The 17,353-nt window shown below is 43.1% G+C and overlaps 1 protein-coding gene across 12 annotated transcripts in view; it reads left to right on the top strand.

The window, feature by feature from the left end:
- The window catches only part of Fn1 (fibronectin 1), a 68,615-nt gene that overhangs the window by 33,975 nt on the left and 17,287 nt on the right, over positions 1-17,353 (top strand). For 3 of the 12 annotated variants that reach the window (XM_021651552.2, XM_021651557.2, XM_021651553.2), the window contains exons 22-33: positions 291-459; positions 1,478-1,564; positions 5,221-5,412; positions 6,649-6,921; positions 8,121-8,303; positions 9,751-9,840; positions 10,965-11,234; positions 12,696-12,812; positions 13,681-13,845; positions 14,491-14,646; positions 15,463-15,576; positions 16,602-16,871. In XM_021651552.2, the coding sequence (XP_021507227.1) occupies positions 291-459; positions 1,478-1,564; positions 5,221-5,412; positions 6,649-6,921; positions 8,121-8,303; positions 9,751-9,840; positions 10,965-11,234; positions 12,696-12,812; positions 13,681-13,845; positions 14,491-14,646; positions 15,463-15,576; positions 16,602-16,871 (2,086 nt within the window). The remainder of the gene's footprint in view (positions 1-290; positions 460-1,477; positions 1,565-5,220; positions 5,413-6,648; positions 6,922-8,120; positions 8,304-9,750; positions 9,841-10,964; positions 11,235-12,695; positions 12,813-13,680; positions 13,846-14,490; positions 14,647-15,462; positions 15,577-16,601; positions 16,872-17,353) is intronic. The other 9 variants (XM_021651562.2, XM_021651556.2, XM_021651555.2 and 6 more) reach the window with 3 other exon arrangements.

The following is a 17,353-nucleotide window of genomic DNA, read 5'->3' as shown; positions in this document are numbered from 1 at the left end:
CTGGTATGCACCAGAAGATTCTTTGTCAAACAGTTATAATGGCATTTCTCTAGAACGTGCTATCATAAACGGCCCTAGTACCAGGGAAGATACTCCCTAGCTAATTGCAAAATAACTAAAGTGAGCCCTCAACTTGTTACCCACCCAACGAAAAGCATACAGAGGTTTTTTGTTTTTTGTTTTTTTTTTCAAGGAGTTCTCACTGTGTGAGTGTAATTGCAAAAATTGTAACCTTTAGGGGAGCTCTGGAATATTCATCCTTCACGTTGATTTTGCTTTCCTCCTTCCAGTTGGGTGTACGACCAAGCCAGGGAGGTGAAGCGCCCCGAGAAGTGACCTCAGAGTCAGGAAGCATCGTTGTGTCTGGCCTGACTCCGGGCGTAGAGTACACTTACACCATCCAAGTCCTGAGAGACGGACAGGAGAGAGATGCACCAATTGTCAACAGAGTAGTGACCCGTAAGAAGAGCTTTCTTTCTTTCTTTGAACTTTTAAACTATGTAAAAAGACTATCAAAGCCAGGTGTGGTAGTGCATGCTTTTAATCCTAGCACTTGAGAAGTTATGAAGGAGGATCAGGAGTTCGAGGCCAGGCTCACCTACACCAAAAATTAGAGACCAGTTTGGTCTGCTTGAGACCCTGTCTCAAACATCAGTGAGCTGGGTTTCATAATACATACTTTTTCTTTTTCTTTCTTTCTTTTTTTTTTTTTTAAGATTTATGTATTTATACATGTAAGCACTCCATATGTACGTATGCCTGCTTGATAGAAGAGGACATCAGATCCTATTATAGATGTGAGCCACCTTGTGGTTGCTGGGAATTGAACTCAAGGCTTCTGGAAGAGCAGCCAGTGCTCTTAACCAGTGAGCCATCTCTCCAGCCCCCATAATACATACTTCTAATCTCAGCACGTGGGAGGCAGAGAGAGACAGATATTGTAGAGTTTGAGGTTAGCCTGGTTTACATAGTGAGTTCTAGACCAACCAACCAGGGCTACACAGTGAGAATCTGTCAAAAAAAAAAAAAAAAAAAAAAGGAAACAAGTTCCTCTAATTCTGGTTAAGTCTAGTGCCACAGATTGCTGATGAGAACGGAGCAAGAGAAGAGCCCGCCCTTATTTATATCATTAGAGTCTTCAGAATTTGGTGTAGCAGGCTTAGCTGGTCTCACGGCATCCACAGTGTTCCTTCCACGTTAAAAGTCTTTCGAACTGGCAAGATGAGACAATCTCAATAGTGTTATAATAGTATTAACCTGAAAAAAAAAAAAAACAAAAACAAATATTCTATCAGAGAACTGTCGCCTGTGGTTTTATAGTACATATTTCCTTTATTTTCCCGATCCTAGAGGGAAGGGATAAAGGAAGGAAAGAAGGAGAAAGGAAAGAGAGATGAGGAGAGGGTGGGAAAGGAAACCTTTCACAAGCCAAACATTCTATGTTCACTTTACCTTTTAAATTGTCTTTTCCGTGTAGCATTGTCTCCACCAACCAACTTACACCTGGATGCGAACCCTGACACTGGAGTACTGACGGTCTCCTGGGAGAGGAGCACCACCCCAGGTAAGAGGAGCACCACCCAGGTAAGGTGGGTCTGAGGGCCTGTCTACACAAGCTTTTCCAAGATGGAGTTTGATTCCATTTAGAGGAAGAGAGAAAACAACTACTCGGGGTCTCCATGCGTGACGCAGGAGTATGAGAGAGTTCACAAAACACACAGGGTGTTTACCACATGTAAACAGGTCTGTGTACGTTCTTCACAAGAGACAGGGCAGCCAGAGGCTAGGCTGTGGGAGAAAAGACAAATGTTTATGCCGCAGAGAACTATGAGGACTAGATGGAGACAAGATTTTGTTCAGTACATTAAAAATGCCCAAACATGTTGGAGGGATAGCCCAATGGTTAAGGGCACTGGCTGCGTTTTCAGAGAACCAGGGTTCAATTCCCGGCACTCACATGGCAGCTCACAACTGTCTGTAACTCCTGCTTCAGGCAACCTGAAACCCTCACACAGACATACATGCAGGCAAAATGACAGTACACATAATAAACAAACAAACAAATTAATAAATATGGCTGAAATCTTAGCACATAGTTTTCTTGGTATGCATTACCATAAGTTTGTTTTTTAATTTCATTTTAGTTTTGGGCTTTTGAGACAGGGTCTCTCTTTTAACAGTCCTGGCTGTCCTTGAACTTACTACGTAGACCACAGATCTCAAAATTACAGATCCACCTGCCTGTACCTCCGAGTACTGAGATTGCCTGTGCCACCATCCCTGGCTGTACCACGAATCTTAAATAGACTATTCACTGAAGTATAGTCTATCCCTTAGTATCTGGCTCCAGGATTCTCAGTGATTCCAAAACCTGCAGGAGCTTGGCCCATTGCATAAAAAGTTGTTGTGCTTGTATAAAACCTACACATTGCTCCTGTATGTCAAGTCATCCGTAGATTACTTATAGCTTAATATGCTGCAAATGCCATGAAAGTAGTTGTCCTACTAGATGATCTAGGGAACAGGAACAACCAAGTGTGCATGCACAGAACAGATCCAAATTATTTTCAAATGTTTTTAATCCGTGTTGGTTCAGTACACAGATGCGTAACCTCCAGATAGGTGATGAATTGCACTGTAAAATGTGAGAGCGACAGGGCCAGGGAGGAGAAGGCTAGAGTCGGTAAGAGCACTTGCTGTACAAGCCCAGGGACTGGAGTTCATCCACGGCGCCTATACAAAAAGCTGGGCGTGGCTCACGAAGACCTGCACTCCCATCGTTGTGGGGGATGGAGAGGATTATTGAAGTTTGCTACCTGCCAGCCTAGCTCCCAAGTTCAGTGAGAGATCCTGACTCAAGAGAACGAGGTGCCCAGTGATAGAAAATGAAGCTGTAAACATGTTCACACATACTAAAATGTCTTCAGGGTTGGTGAGATGGTTTGGTGGGTCAAGACCCTTGTTGCCAAGTCTGAGTTGATCACCAGGAATCACATGGTAGAAAGAGGGAACTGACTGCCGGAAGCTATCCCGTGACCTCTGCAAGCATGGCATACGTGCACTCATACATATCCACACAGACTAAACAAATGTAATAACTGATATATACACAAAATATAATTTCTTCAGGGGAAGAGGTGAAGTGTATCTCAGCGGGGAAAGCGGCTTGAGGCCAAGCCTGGCTGAGGTTAATCCCTGGGACCCATGGTGTCCTCTGCCCTTCACATAGATGCCATGGGGATGTGCGTGCATGCCTACACACGTGCACACAGAAAGTAAATAACTAATAAAACAAATGGAGTTAATAAGAACATTTATAAAATCACAACATGCATAAAGAATTTACACTTTACCTTTCAAGGAACATAACACACCATAAGACTATTAAGTTAGATATAATTCTATCATTAAATAACGAGCATGGGGAGACTATTGCTGAGACACCATGATACTCATTACTGAGAACATTCTAAATGGAAACATTCTAATGGGAGCAAAATATTTAGTTTGCTCCTTAATTGTTTTTAATTTCACTGATATCGGTAACACATCTATAAAAATAAAACTGTCATCCCAATACTAAGGCTGAGGCAGGAGGATTAGCATGAGTTCAAGGCTAGCATGGTATACATAGTGAGTCTTAATGCTAGCCCTCGTTACAGTGTGGGCTGTGTCCCAACAAAAACTATATCTGTAGCTATCTGCCTATATTATATACACACATACAGATGTACATGTAATTTTAAATCACCTTTGATGGGTACATTTTTCATCTGTGTGAAGGCAGGTGGTACTGGGTGTCTGTGAGGGTCAGAGGATAATCTTGAGGGTACATCCTGCTTGAGACAGGGAGGCTGGTAACTTATGGGAATTCTGTTCTCTCCAATTCCCAACTCTACAACAGCACTGGGACTTCAGACACATGCTGTGGTGTCTGGCTTTATCTGGATTCTGGAGATAGGAACTCGGGTCCTCATGATTGCATGGCAAACGTCTTATGCACAGAGCCAAATCTTTAGTCTGTAATTTGGAGATGTAACTTCTGATACAGTTCTTACCCTTGCTTGGGCACATGTGTCAGGCAATTATCTATAAATATGTGTGATTACAGTTGTACACTAAATTAAACTAGTTTGAAATATTCCCCTTAATCTCTCTTTGAAATAGACTGATTTGAAATGGCGATGTTTCCTTCTCTGTGGCAAAGTATTGTATAAGGTGACAGCTACATTGTTTCCAGATAAGTTACTTGGGGTTTGAAATTTGAAGCTGACAAGTTCCTTGCTTCTGGGCAGCTGGATCATTAATCTTTAGTCTCAGTGGCTTGCCCATTCAATGGTCAGTAGCAGAGGAAATGACCTAAACATTATCGATTTCCCATCCCATTGGGTTTCCTAGCACATACCACTTTAATGTTCACCTTTTCCCCACTGACAGAATATGCCCTCCTTCCCTTATCCTCACCTAGTCAACACTGTGGTGTCTTCTTCCAACGTGGACCTGCAGAGCTCTGGCCTGTGACTGATGCCTCCTCTCCCTCAACACTCTCACCACCCAGGTTTCACAGTTCTGAAGTCTTCTATGATTGATACTCTTTTTCAAGAATGAGCATCTAAACTTCTGTTTTCCACTCCACAACCCCCTCCCCATTCTCTTCCTGAACGCCCCATATGTTCCAACATTTATACTCTTAGGAGAGTGTTCTTCGGTAGAAAGCAATCACGGAATATTATAAAAAAGAAAAAAAAAGTGGACTATTCCTCAGCTCTCCTGCAGGCCACCCATTAAGGAAAAGCAGGATGGAGTGGTAGAAGGAGGCTGGAATTTGTAGGAAGGCAAAGTTTCAGGTCGTCGCCTCTCTAAGATTTTCTTATCTTGGTTAAAGCTGCCAAAATTTTATTTTGCAATTAACACATTTACACGTATGTAAGGTCACCCAGTGGGGATGATGTAGAATGAGCAAGTCAGCATTTTCATCTCAAACATTAATTTCCAAGTGCTGGACACTCTCAGACTGTCCAGTTATTTTGAAATAGTCACTCTGCAGAGTAGGGAGAAGACTAAAACTAATTCCTGCTCTCTGGCTGTGGGTAGAAGTGCTTGCCCCGCCCCTTTCTCCCACCTGCTCCTGAATCGATCCATTACTGGTGTACAAGTTCATATGCCTCGGGTCATAAATGCTCGTTCTCTGTGGTAAACTCTTCTCCCTGTTTACTCCAGATATTACTGGCTACAGAATAACCACAACCCCCACAAACGGGCAGCAGGGGACCTCTCTGGAAGAAGTGGTTCACGCCGATCAGAGTTCCTGCACTTTTGAAAACCTGAATCCTGGCCTGGAATACAATGTCAGTGTTTACACTGTCAAAGATGACAAGGAAAGTGCCCCTATCTCTGATACCATCATCCCAGGTAATAGAAAAATAAGCTGTTATCCTCAGAGTGGCAGTTTGAGTAGCGATGGGGATTAGCATCTTAATCCCAGATAGCTGAGTGTGTCAGAGAGAGTTGGGATTTAACGCCAACCTCTCCAAAACCACAAAGCCAAAGCAACTGTTTGGATGAAGGCTTTTCCTGTTACCTCTGCTTCACTCTCTGTGCTTCCCCGGGATGCTATTTGTTGCCATGGATATGTGATGAGTGCAGCCACAGCATTAACTCTGTACTGTTTGCTCACGTGGAAAGATTACTAAACAGCGTTGCGTGTCTGTACCCAGTGCTGACAGGCTAAAAGTAATGTGGTAAATGCATCCACTCGGGACATTTTGAGCCCGATTTTACAATCCGTATCCACCTCCAGCCGTTATCTAGAAAACAGTTTTTGTCTCCATATGTGAACACTGAAGTAACACTTGGCTGACAATCCGATTCTTTATCTTGCCGCTTCAAATCCTTTTTAAACAATTGGAAGTGGGGTGAAAAGACAGAAGGACGGAAAGGCCAGGCCTTCGGGGCTTGCTTTCTTCCGAACCGAAAGACAGCATCACAAAAACCTGTCCAGGGATAGGTTCATTGTTTGTCCCAAGTCTTTGGTAGAAGGAAAGTGCTGGGCAGCTTCTATTCCCCTCTGCAGTATTTTGGTATGCGTTTATGAATGCTAATTAAATTACATGAATTAAAATGTTGGCAGTGGACTGGGCTCAGTGCTGGCTGGTGGTGGCCTGACCGTGCATTTCAGTGACGCATTCACAACATACAGTGATACCATGACCACGATGCTGTCGTGAGCTTTGATGGTAGAAAGTGTATCAGTTAACCAGCCAATTTTTCTTTAAACTTTGTACTTTGTAAGATTTTTATTTTCTTACTAAAGGTTTTGAATTCTTTCTACCCAACGTGGCTCGTATCTCTTAGAGATATGCGTCAGTTCTGAGAATGACTTTGACACTGTAAATGTGTTTATGATTATTTTTTAAATGCAAGAAAGTCCCTAAAAGAATGTGGTAACTGACCTTCTCCCAGGGAAGCAAATTATTCACGATGCGTGGGAAGTCTTTTTGAATACTTTGGGAAACATTGCATATACCATCATTGCTTTACCATTCTGTCGTTTTTTTACTACTGGTCACCTGATGTACACTGCTTTATTTCTCCCCCTTTTTTGCCTCTACTTCCCTTTTGCCTCCTCTTTGCTTCGTAACTCAATAGAGGTGCCCCAGCTCACTGACCTAAGCTTTGTTGATATAACCGATTCAAGCATCGGCCTGAGGTGGACCCCGCTAAACTCTTCCACCATTATTGGGTACCGCATCACAGTAGTTGCGGCAGGAGAAGGTATCCCTATCTTTGAAGATTTTGTGGACTCCTCAGTAGGATACTACACAGTTACAGGGCTGGAACCCGGCATTGACTATGACATCAGCGTTATCACTCTCATTAATGGCGGAGAGAGTGCCCCCACCACACTGACACAGCAAACGGGTGAATCTTAAAGTCTTCTGTGTTTGAGACATGGATGGTGTTGCATGCTGCTCACTCACTCTGATTAAATCTGGATGTTTCTCAGGAGAAGCCAGTGATTGGCCACAGAGATGAAGACGGGGTGGATTCGGAGCTAAAGGGGATACATTAACCTAACTGAATGAAAACAAAAATGAGCAGTCTCATGTGCTTTCATTCAAACTGCAAACAGATGTAAAGATAAAGAAATCCAGATATCTGATCTGGGAAATGCGAGGCAGCTTAAGATTTCAGGTCTTGAGCTGCCTGTTCTTTAAAGTATGCGTATCAAACTGCGTGACGAGCACCAGTTCACACGAAGGCACACCTCCAAACTGTGCCAGCCGAGTGTCGAGTGTCTCCTCTTACCTTTTGGTAGGCTCCCGTGCTCCTTCGTAGCTGATAAAACACCCATCAAAAGCTAGGGTGGAACAGAAGGGTGGTTCTAGAGGTAGGAAGACAATAAACGCTGGGCCTTCTGGTCTGTGCTGCTGTCCGAGGTCAGAAACTCGTCTTTAATCACAGTCTGGAGACCAGCATGCAACACCCTAAAGGTTCTCTGCCCTGCATGGTAAGAACATGCTGAGAACCGCGGTGCATGACCCCCTCACTTGTAAGTAGAGTTCACTGAATGGGATTATAGCGATGCAGTAGTATGTAGATGCCCACCAGGGGGGCCCCGGGGAAACTGAGGACCCCACTTGTCTTTTTCTGTCTGTGTGCATGTGTTTCTTTGGAAAGTACTGCTATGTCTTTTTGCTGTGTGGCAACTTAAGCCTCTTCAGCCTGGGGTTAAAAAATAAAAAATTTTCAGTGGTATTAAAACCAAACCAAACCAAACAAAAAACAAACCCCAAAAACGAAACAACAACTGACCTGTTTGAAAGTAGATTAAAATTATTAATATTCTTTAAAATGCACTGATGATGGCAGAAAGGTTAAAGGGGCCTAACAGTATTCTGTATAGTGTTTTATTTATTTTTTAACAGTAGCATATCATAATTTAGATTAGATTTAGATTAGACTATTTGCATGATTATGACTGGTTCTTCCATGCATGAAATATTGTTTTTCTGTTGTTGTTGTTGTTTTTTTTTTTTAACTTTCCAGCTATTTTGTTAGCTTTAACTTTAAAGTTACATTAACTTAATCTTCCTTCCTTCCTTCTTATTTGAAATCAGCTGTCCCTCCTCCCACCGATCTGCGATTCACCAATATCGGTCCAGACACTATGCGTGTCACTTGGGCCCCACCTCCATCCATCGAGCTGACCAACCTGCTGGTGCGCTACTCACCGGTGAAGAATGAGGAGGACGTGGCAGAGCTCTCCATTTCACCTCAGGACAATGCTGTGGTCCTAACAAGTAAGCTCTCGGACCTATACATTCTATAGATGCTCATCTGGAGTGCAGTGAATGGACGCTGAATTCTCGTGGAGGAGTGCCTGAGAGGAGGAGAGCTGTAAAAGCAACACACTCTCCAAGCTTAATAATAGGCAGCTCTGTAAATTGTCAAAGATGTAACGCTTGTGCCGGAGTGACACACCTTTGATCTCTATAAATCATAATGGAAAACAACCCGTCAGCGAGGCGCCAAGCCTTCAAACGCTTTCCACTTCCACATAAGTACACAAAAAGAAGTGAGTTCCAAATGAATTCTGTAACTATGAAAAGAGGAAGGAAGACACTGTCAGCACATCTGGTTTATTGTCCTTTTCTGTGTGATACCGTTGGGTGGTGGTCGAGTTAGCATTAGAAAACTTAGAAACAGTTTTGTGTGGAGAGAGGAGGGGTTTAGTTCGTAATTCAGAAAACATCTGTTTGCACCATTTCCCTGAAGCTTGAGAGTTTAGGAAACAACTGACAGTAAACAGACAACTTATAGAAATGGTCTTTTCCCAGGCCCTGCCATTTAGAAAAAGATATTTTGGGTAAAAGAAAGCAAGAGGTTGTAACGTGATGAGGTGCTTTCCATACACCTGTAGTAAGATGCTTTAAGGCCTCAAGATTCCACATCCCCTCCCTTTCAGGCGAGTCTCAGGAAAGTGAAATACGAAAAGGCAGCCAAGTGCTTTCTCCACTTTAAACTTGAGAGCGTGAGGCACCACAAGTGGGTGAGGACCAGAGCATCTGGGTACTGACTTGACGGTAGCCATGAGGCCATTTTTGTCGGGAGTCAGAAGGGACCACATTACCCAGTATACTGAACCCTGCATCACGTGTTGGCTCCATCTTAGCCACACCCTGTCATGTGTTATGTGATCTAAGATTCCTAATGCTGTGACTTCCGAGTAACTCTGCCTTAAAGAAGTCGTTGCTGTCCCGCTTTAAAGATTAAGCTGCTTGGTGCAGTGCAGTGAACCCAGAGGGGCCAGACACCTTCATGATCTTGAAGACACTGATGGCCCCACAAGGACACATGTCAGATTTTGTCCAACTGTACATCTTAACTATATGCAAAGTTGTACAACATGGAAGTTGCCCATCACCACCTAAGGTTGCCATGATGGGGTAGATAGTAATTCCACAAGAATTTTCATCAGTTGCCCTCAACAGATGGATGAAAGAGACACGAATGCCCAGTGTTTACACTCGACTGAGCTGCATTTATACAGGCAGAACTGAGGCTCTTAAAGAGGCGCAGGACAAAGCGGCCCTCTACTGCAGATTACTGCCAGGCATAGGTGCTCCCTTAGCTACAAGTAGGCTGTGGGACCGAATGCTCAGCTGTATTTCATCAGATGGAGCAGCCCGGGGAGCGCCGTGGTGGCTCATGCTCTCAGGTTTAAACCAAGTTTCACTTGCTCTTCAGATCTCCTGCCTGGGACCGAATATTTAGTCAGCGTCTCCAGCGTCTACGAAGAGCACGAGAGCGCACCTCTTCGAGGAAGACAGAAAACCGGTGAGTCGTGTTGCCAACATGTTCAGCTCTCAGCTGCCAACTTTAAATGGCAAAATGATAGGTTAAGTCTAAAAATGCATCTCCACAATGCATTGCTCCACAAAGCAGTGTTTGTACCCTGCTTTTTTAAAAAAAAAAAAATTAACGTTAGTGTGAAGTAGTGGTTTTCACTGTGGTATTCTCACCTGCTCTGTTGATCTTCCTCTTCCATGTCTTTCCCTGCACCCCTGCCACTCTTCCTGGCCCCCTTCCTCCCTGTAGTAATGTGCAGCCACCTATATTCTATGACCCCTTTTTCACTTCCCCCACTTAAGGCACCTTCTTCCCTTCCGACACTCCCATTTCTAGTTTCATGACCCATAACACAGATGAAAATTAAAATCTAGGATCCACGTATCAGAAAACAGACGGTTCTTTGTCTTTCTGAGACTGCATCGCTTTGCTTAACATAATAATTTCTAGTTCCCTCCATGTCCTTCACCGGGTTGTTGTCCTAGTTAGGGTTATTTACTATGCCTGTAACGAAACACCACCATCAAAAGGAACTTGGAGGAAGGGTTTGTTCAGCGTAGGCTTCCACATTGTAGCCCATCACTGAAGGAAGTCAGGACAGGAGCTGGGAGGTAGGAGCTGATGCAGAGACCATGGAAGGGTGCTGCTTGCTTTGTTGGCTTGCTTCCCTTGGCCTGCTCAACCTAGGTTCTAATTGGACCTGGGGCCACCAGCCCAGAGATGGCACCACCCACGAGGGGCTGGACCCTCCCTTTGAATCTTAATCAAGAAAATCTTGCCACAGTCTGATTTTATGGAGGCATTTTCTTTAACACTCCTGCCTCTCAGATGACCTTAACTTGTGTCAAATTGACGTAAAACTACCAGGTACAATGCCAAAGCCCTTGAAAATATCAGTATTTAAATATGATGCAGAAAATTATACATACTGTTTCAATTACTTTGAAAAAGAAAAAAAAAGGATGAGTGCATATGTGAGTTGATTGTGGTCAACTAAAAGTATTATAGAACAGGATCTGTGTCCGTCCTCCCCACCCCCCTGTACATCTTCCTCCATGTCTAAGCTGGCGGTTGTTGTGTGGTTTTCTCCCCTCTTTGTGTGGCAAAAACAGGTCTTGACTCCCCAACTGGTTTTGATTCTTCTGATATCACTGCCAACTCATTCACCGTCCACTGGGTGGCGCCTCGAGCCCCCATCACCGGCTACGTAATTCGCCATCACGCGGAACATTCTGCAGGAAGACCCAGGCAAGATCGGGTGCCTCCCTCTCGGAATTCTATCACCCTCACCAACCTCAATCCCGGCACAGAGTACATTGTCAGCATTATTGCCGTTAATGGCAGAGAGGAGAGCGCCCCGCTGATTGGCCAGCAAGCGACAGGTAATTTTATTTTATTTTTTTATTCTGCAAAGAAACCCTTTGTATGGATTTTGGTTTGGTGTAGTCTCTGAAAAAGCTTCATGTCATCTGGGTCAGCATCACTAGAAAAGTAAATCACGGCTGGAGACACAGAAAGGACAGTGATGGAACCAGGCACTGTAGCTCACATCTTTGATCCTAGCAATTGGGAGGCAGAGGCAAGCCTATCTCTGAGTTGGAGGTCAAGCTGGTGAGTGCTAGGTCAGCCAGAGCTACTCAATGAGAAACTACCTCAATAAAAAGGGCAAGGGTGCATTTCTTCATTTTTTTGAGTCAGGGTTTCTTTGTGTAGCCTTGGCTTTCCTGGATTAACTTTGTAAACCAGACTGGCCTCGAACTTACCTGCCTCTGCCTCTGTATCTAGCTATAAGAATGCCTTCTCAAAAGATAATTTCTTACTCTGAGAAATTTTCACCTGATTTGGCTATCTATGTTTTGGTGGCTTTGCTGGTCAGTTTTTATTTACGGTTTTTTGTTTGTTTGTTTGTTTTGTTGTTTTTTTTCTGGGGTTTTTTTTGTTGTTTTTTTTTTTTTGAGAGAGTCTCATAGTCCAGACGGACCCAGAACTGGCTTCGTAGCTCACACTTCTGCCTCAACTTCTGAGAGATGGGATTACAAGCATGAGTTACTACTACTCTCAGCTTGGATATTTATTTTATTTTTTTCTTTTTAATAATATTTCATTCAAAAACATAACATGGTCCCAAAGTAACTGTAAATCTATGATTTTTCAGTTGAGCCGGGTAGCACATATGTGAAATCCCAGATGCTTGGGAGGACATCTTGGGCTGCTGTGCATTCAAAGTTAGCCTGTGTAGTTCAGTTGTCTCAAAATTAAATCAACGTTTTAAATTAAATCAAAGAGGTGCTATGGATATAGTATAGCAGTAGATGGCTTTGCCTGTATGAGTCAGGCTCTAGGTTATATAGACATCTGTGTAACTAGATAAAAATATTTTCAGTGACTGTGATTGGGAGACCTGTTATCATGATCATCTGTATCTTAGCTACGAATAGGGGCATGTGTTAACAATACTTGGATGGGATCTCTGTGAGCTCCAGGCCAGCATGGTCTACAAAGCGAATTCCAGGACAGCCAGGGCTGTCACACAAAGAAATTCTGCCTTGAAACATCAAAAACAAAACAAAACAAGTGTGTATGGAGTTTTTATAACTTTTGTTTTAGATTATTTTTCCAAAGAAAATGTTGAGGTAAAAAGAAGTTACAATTTTATCACGATTTGAAATGGTCTCTCCTTAGCTTCCCTTACTTCTTCATAGATTTTAATTCTGCTAGCTTAGTGTTGCATTGATATTTTTTGTATGAAGGAAATTTAACAATCATCTAGGGAAAGAACAAATTGTGAATCAGAGCTTTCTTTGGAAGTTATGGATGTGAAACTTTTTCTGTGATCTTTCTAGTTTCTGATATTCCGAGGGACCTGGAAGTCATCGCCTCCACCCCGACCAGCCTGCTGATCAGCTGGGAACCTCCCGCCGTCTCTGTGCGGTATTACAGGATCACCTATGGAGAGACAGGTATGTTCCTTTGGTTCCAGTTCACCCTGATGGGAGCGGGGTCAGGGTGGGTCGTTGGAAACAGGACAGTGGGTAAGATTGAATGCTAGCAGGCCCGTTTAGAATCTTCTCTTCTGCCCAACAAATGCGTGGGAACTACATTTAATTCATTATAAAACGAAGTTCAAAAGTTTATACACTACAGCTAGAGGTGGAAGGCAGAGCCGAAGGAAAAATGTTTATTATATATTCACAAATATAATCATTGCTAATTCCTTTCTTTTCTGGGTTCTCTCAATTTAACAAATATTCTGCTAACACTTTGGAAAAGAATGCAATTCTTTCAATTTTAGGTTGAGTGAGCCACATTTTTGCCCCCTTTTGACTATTTGAAAAATTAATTATAATTACATTATTTCTTCCTTCCCTTTCCTTTCCTACTTCTTCCCCAATTTCTTGGGCTCTTTTTCTTTTTACACACGCACACACACTCCCCCAAAAAATGTATAAATACAACTTACCGCGTTGGTTTAGAGTTGCTTATATGTACATGATTTCAGGGCCGACTACTTGGCATTTTATCATCAACTCGGGAGTTCACTCATTCCTGGGGAATCTCTTCACCTTTTGCCTGTTAATCTATCTGCAAGTCGGTGACATTTTCACCCAGGGATGCTTAGATGACATTAGCTTGAGAGTTCTCCCCGTTTTTATATACTTACCAGGGCTTCCTACATGCATAAATACACCTGCCTCTTCAGGCGGTGTTAAAGCAGCAGGCCTTAACCAGGGACTCTGCCAGCAGCATGATTTACATACATACATGATTTATTAGTGTTGGAGTAACTCCTGGCTCCTCAAATTCTCCACTCACCCCTTTTTCATACAGGAGGAAACAGCCCTGTGCAGGAGTTCACTGTGCCCGGGAGCAAGTCCACAGCCACCATCAACAATATTAAACCCGGAGCAGACTACACCATCACCCTATATGCGGTCACTGGCCGCGGGGACAGTCCAGCCAGTAGCAAACCAATTTCCATCAATTACCAAACAGGTACAAACTTCTCTTCTGGAGTGACAGGGGGTTATTTACGAAGACGATTATCACAGAATTCTCCCAAGGTATTTTCTTCACTGTGAAATTGATTTTTCCTTTAGTTCTGTGTGTTCTGGGGATTGAATCCAGCATCGCGTAGATGGTAAACAAGTGTTGTATCACTGAACTGTACCCTCGATCCTGATTTGTATTCTTAATAAGACAAAAGCCTATAGCTAACACCACTCATAAGTAACACAACGTTGAGACACATGTGCAAAGAAGACCTCAAGAGCAGACGTTTTTGTCTGTGTTTTTAACTACTGCTATACCCCGTGGAGACGTAGGCCAAAGAGCGTTCATAAATACCTGTAGAAAACTGATGGGCTGAGCCGACGGAGTGGGAGACAGAGGCCTGCCTGGGATGCGGTGGTTTTGTTTGTGTGTGGCATGAAACAGTCACGTCAAAAACAGTTGTGATAGTGTCCGCATGCGCACCTGTCCTTCTTCAAGCCAACCCTCCAGTCTCGTCAAAAGGAACACATGCAGTACATTAATGGAAGCAGAAGATCAGTCTGAAGACAAGGGCTTGCCCAACCCTGCCCTCAAACCCTGGCGCTTCACTGGTTCCTATTTTCTTTTTCTTTTTTTAAAACTTAACAGAAATCGACAAGCCGGCCCAGATGCAGGTGACGGATGTTCAGGACAACAGCATTAGCGTCAGGTGGCTGCCTTCAAGTTCTCCTGTGACCGGTTACAGGGTCACCACCACTCCCAAGAACGGCGAAGGGCCATCAAAAACCAAAACTGCTGGTCCAGGTAAGCACGGCGGGCATGCCGCTTCTAGGAAGACGGACGCAGTAGGAGCGCAGACATTCTCACTCCAAGTACGTGGCCTGTATGGCACACGTGGTGGTGTTCCTGTTGCCAGCTCATGTCACAGGGCAACTTTTAAACCTTTAGTATCCATATATTTCTGTTTTTATTTTTTAACACAGTAGTATGGACACTTTAGTCCGTAAATCTTTAGTCGCCAGGAAGAGAAGGATGGACGGACATTGAGGATTCTTCTAGATCTGATGCTTTTTATCATAGAAAATGGTTTGCAAGATTATGATCTCAAGGCAGTTTCTTAAGGTCAAGTTAATTTCTTTTTTCAAGACTAGCCTCATTAATTTTGGGGCATCATGTTAAGTTGAATATGATTTTACGACAGGATGCTAATTTTTTTTTTCTTTTTTTCCTTTGAGACAGTGTCTCATGAAGTCTATGCTGGCCTTGAATGCACTGTGTAGGCAAGGGTGACCTTACATTTCTGAACCTCTCATTTGTTATCTCCTAAATGTGGGTACTATAGGCATACAGTTTACTGTGCTACTGGGTACCAAAGCCTAGGTTTGTTTGTGCGAGACAACACTTTACTAACTAAACCGTATTCCCCAGCCCCAGTTTTGTTACAAATGAATAGGTTTTCCCAAGAGGAAATAATCCTCTGCCTTTTTTCCCAAGAAGAATAGGTGTTTCGTGATTATTCTGCCAGTGAAAATCACAGGCTCAACATCTGCTTGTCATTAAGCTCTCAGGAGTGGCTCGGGTAGCTTTATAGACCTACAATTGCTTCTCCTTCCTTTGCAGATCAAACAGAAATGACCATTGAAGGCTTGCAGCCCACAGTGGAGTATGTGGTTAGTGTCTACGCTCAGAATCGGAACGGAGAAAGCCAGCCCCTGGTTGAAACTGCAGTAACCAGTACGTAACCAATGCTCCCTTAGTTGCTCCTTCCAAAGTCATGTTGTTCTTGGATGTCTGAATGCCCCCATACGTCTTTTGCCATTTATATACAAGGAATGGCAGTGTGTTGGTTGGTTCCTATCTTGAGATGAGCCCTTGGCAAACATGTTTTTTCTTCTTGGTGCCATACAGGGAGCTTTCAGGGAAAACCACTGTAATGATGCCACCAAAAGCTGCTCTGCTTCGAATCTCCTTTGCTCAAATAGCCTCAGCAAAATCTTATTTGCCTTTAGCAAATCTGAAATATTTCTCTAGGACCTACTTTTTCTACGACTGGATGGTAAAGTTGACTGAAGTATGAGGCGGTTATGTTCGGAGGGCATGGCTGGATCAGCATTTTATTTTATTATTTTTTAAAGATGTATTTATTTAATATATATACAGTGTTCTGCCTGCATGTCAGAAGAGGACACCAGGTCTCACTATAGATGGTTGTGAGCCACCATGTGGTTCCTGGGAATTGAACTCAGAACCTCTGGAAGTGCACAGTGCTCTTAACCTCTGAGCCATCTCTCCAGCTCCAGCATTTTAATATAATAGTTAATAGAGGGAAAAGAAGAATTTGAGTAAGATTATAGCAGTCTACACTGAACACTGAAAATCAACGTTACCATTTCCAAGACATAGAAAATCCAGGTCTATGAGACTAACATCACATTGCAAAATCAAATCTAGAATATCTTTGAATTGATACAAATGAAACTAAATTTCCTATGTGGAGATTTTTGCAGGGTGTCTACACAGCTTATGCACACCTGTGTTTCAATAAGTAATGTGACAATAAACACTCTAAACCTCAAAACCAAAAAAAAAAAAAAAGCCTTTTAAGCAAATGTCAAGTAACTATCTTAATAGTGTGATAATTGGAGTTTAATTCGTCAAGGAAAATGGTTATCTGTAGAACTGCTTTGCACGGTATAAAAATTATGCTTGTTTCACAACTTGCTTTTCACATAACCTCTTACCATTAATTTGCCTAACAGACATTGACCGCCCTAAAGGACTGGCATTCACTGACGTGGATGTCGATTCCATCAAAATTGCTTGGGAAAGCCCACAGGGGCAAGTTTCCAGGTACAGGGTGACCTACTCAAGCCCTGAGGATGGAATCCATGAGCTTTTCCCTGCACCTGATGGTGAAGACGACACTGCAGAGCTGAAGGGCCTCAGGCCGGGTTCTGAGTACACAGTCAGTGTGGTTGCCTTGCATGATGATATGGAGAGCCAGCCCCTGATTGGAGTCCAGTCCACAGGTATATCGTGAACCGCACCGCCTGCGTGCCCACAGGAGCAGCGGCTTTACGCCCTGCTGACGTTATATTTTACTGAGCTATTGGTTCCCACAGAAGGGAGAGTAGACAAATGCCCTCAAACTCCTAGGAAGGGTCCTCTTTAATGAGGAATGGTAACAAACAAACAAGAGTTAGGTGATATTTAGTTAACTAAGTCTAGTGAAAAGAAATTTGAGCCGGGTGTGGTGGTGCATGCCTGTAATCCCAGCATTCAGGGAGGCAGAGGCAGGGGGATCTCTGTGAGTTCAAGGCCGGCATGGTTTACAAAGTGAGTCCAGGACAGCCAGGGATATACAGAGTAATCCTGTCTTGAAAAAAAGAAAAGAAAAGAAAAGAAATTTGAAGTAGCTTAATATATGTGCACATATATGTGTGTGTATATATATATAATCTATTATAAAGCAAGACATTTGAAGATGATAGTGAATTGTGCATTATTTCCT

Source organism: Meriones unguiculatus, chromosome 15 (genome assembly GCF_030254825.1).
Source record: "Meriones unguiculatus strain TT.TT164.6M chromosome 15, Bangor_MerUng_6.1, whole genome shotgun sequence".
Taxonomy (NCBI): Eukaryota; Metazoa; Chordata; class Mammalia; order Rodentia; family Muridae; genus Meriones; species Meriones unguiculatus.
This window is presented reverse-complemented; position numbering and strand designations above follow the sequence as displayed.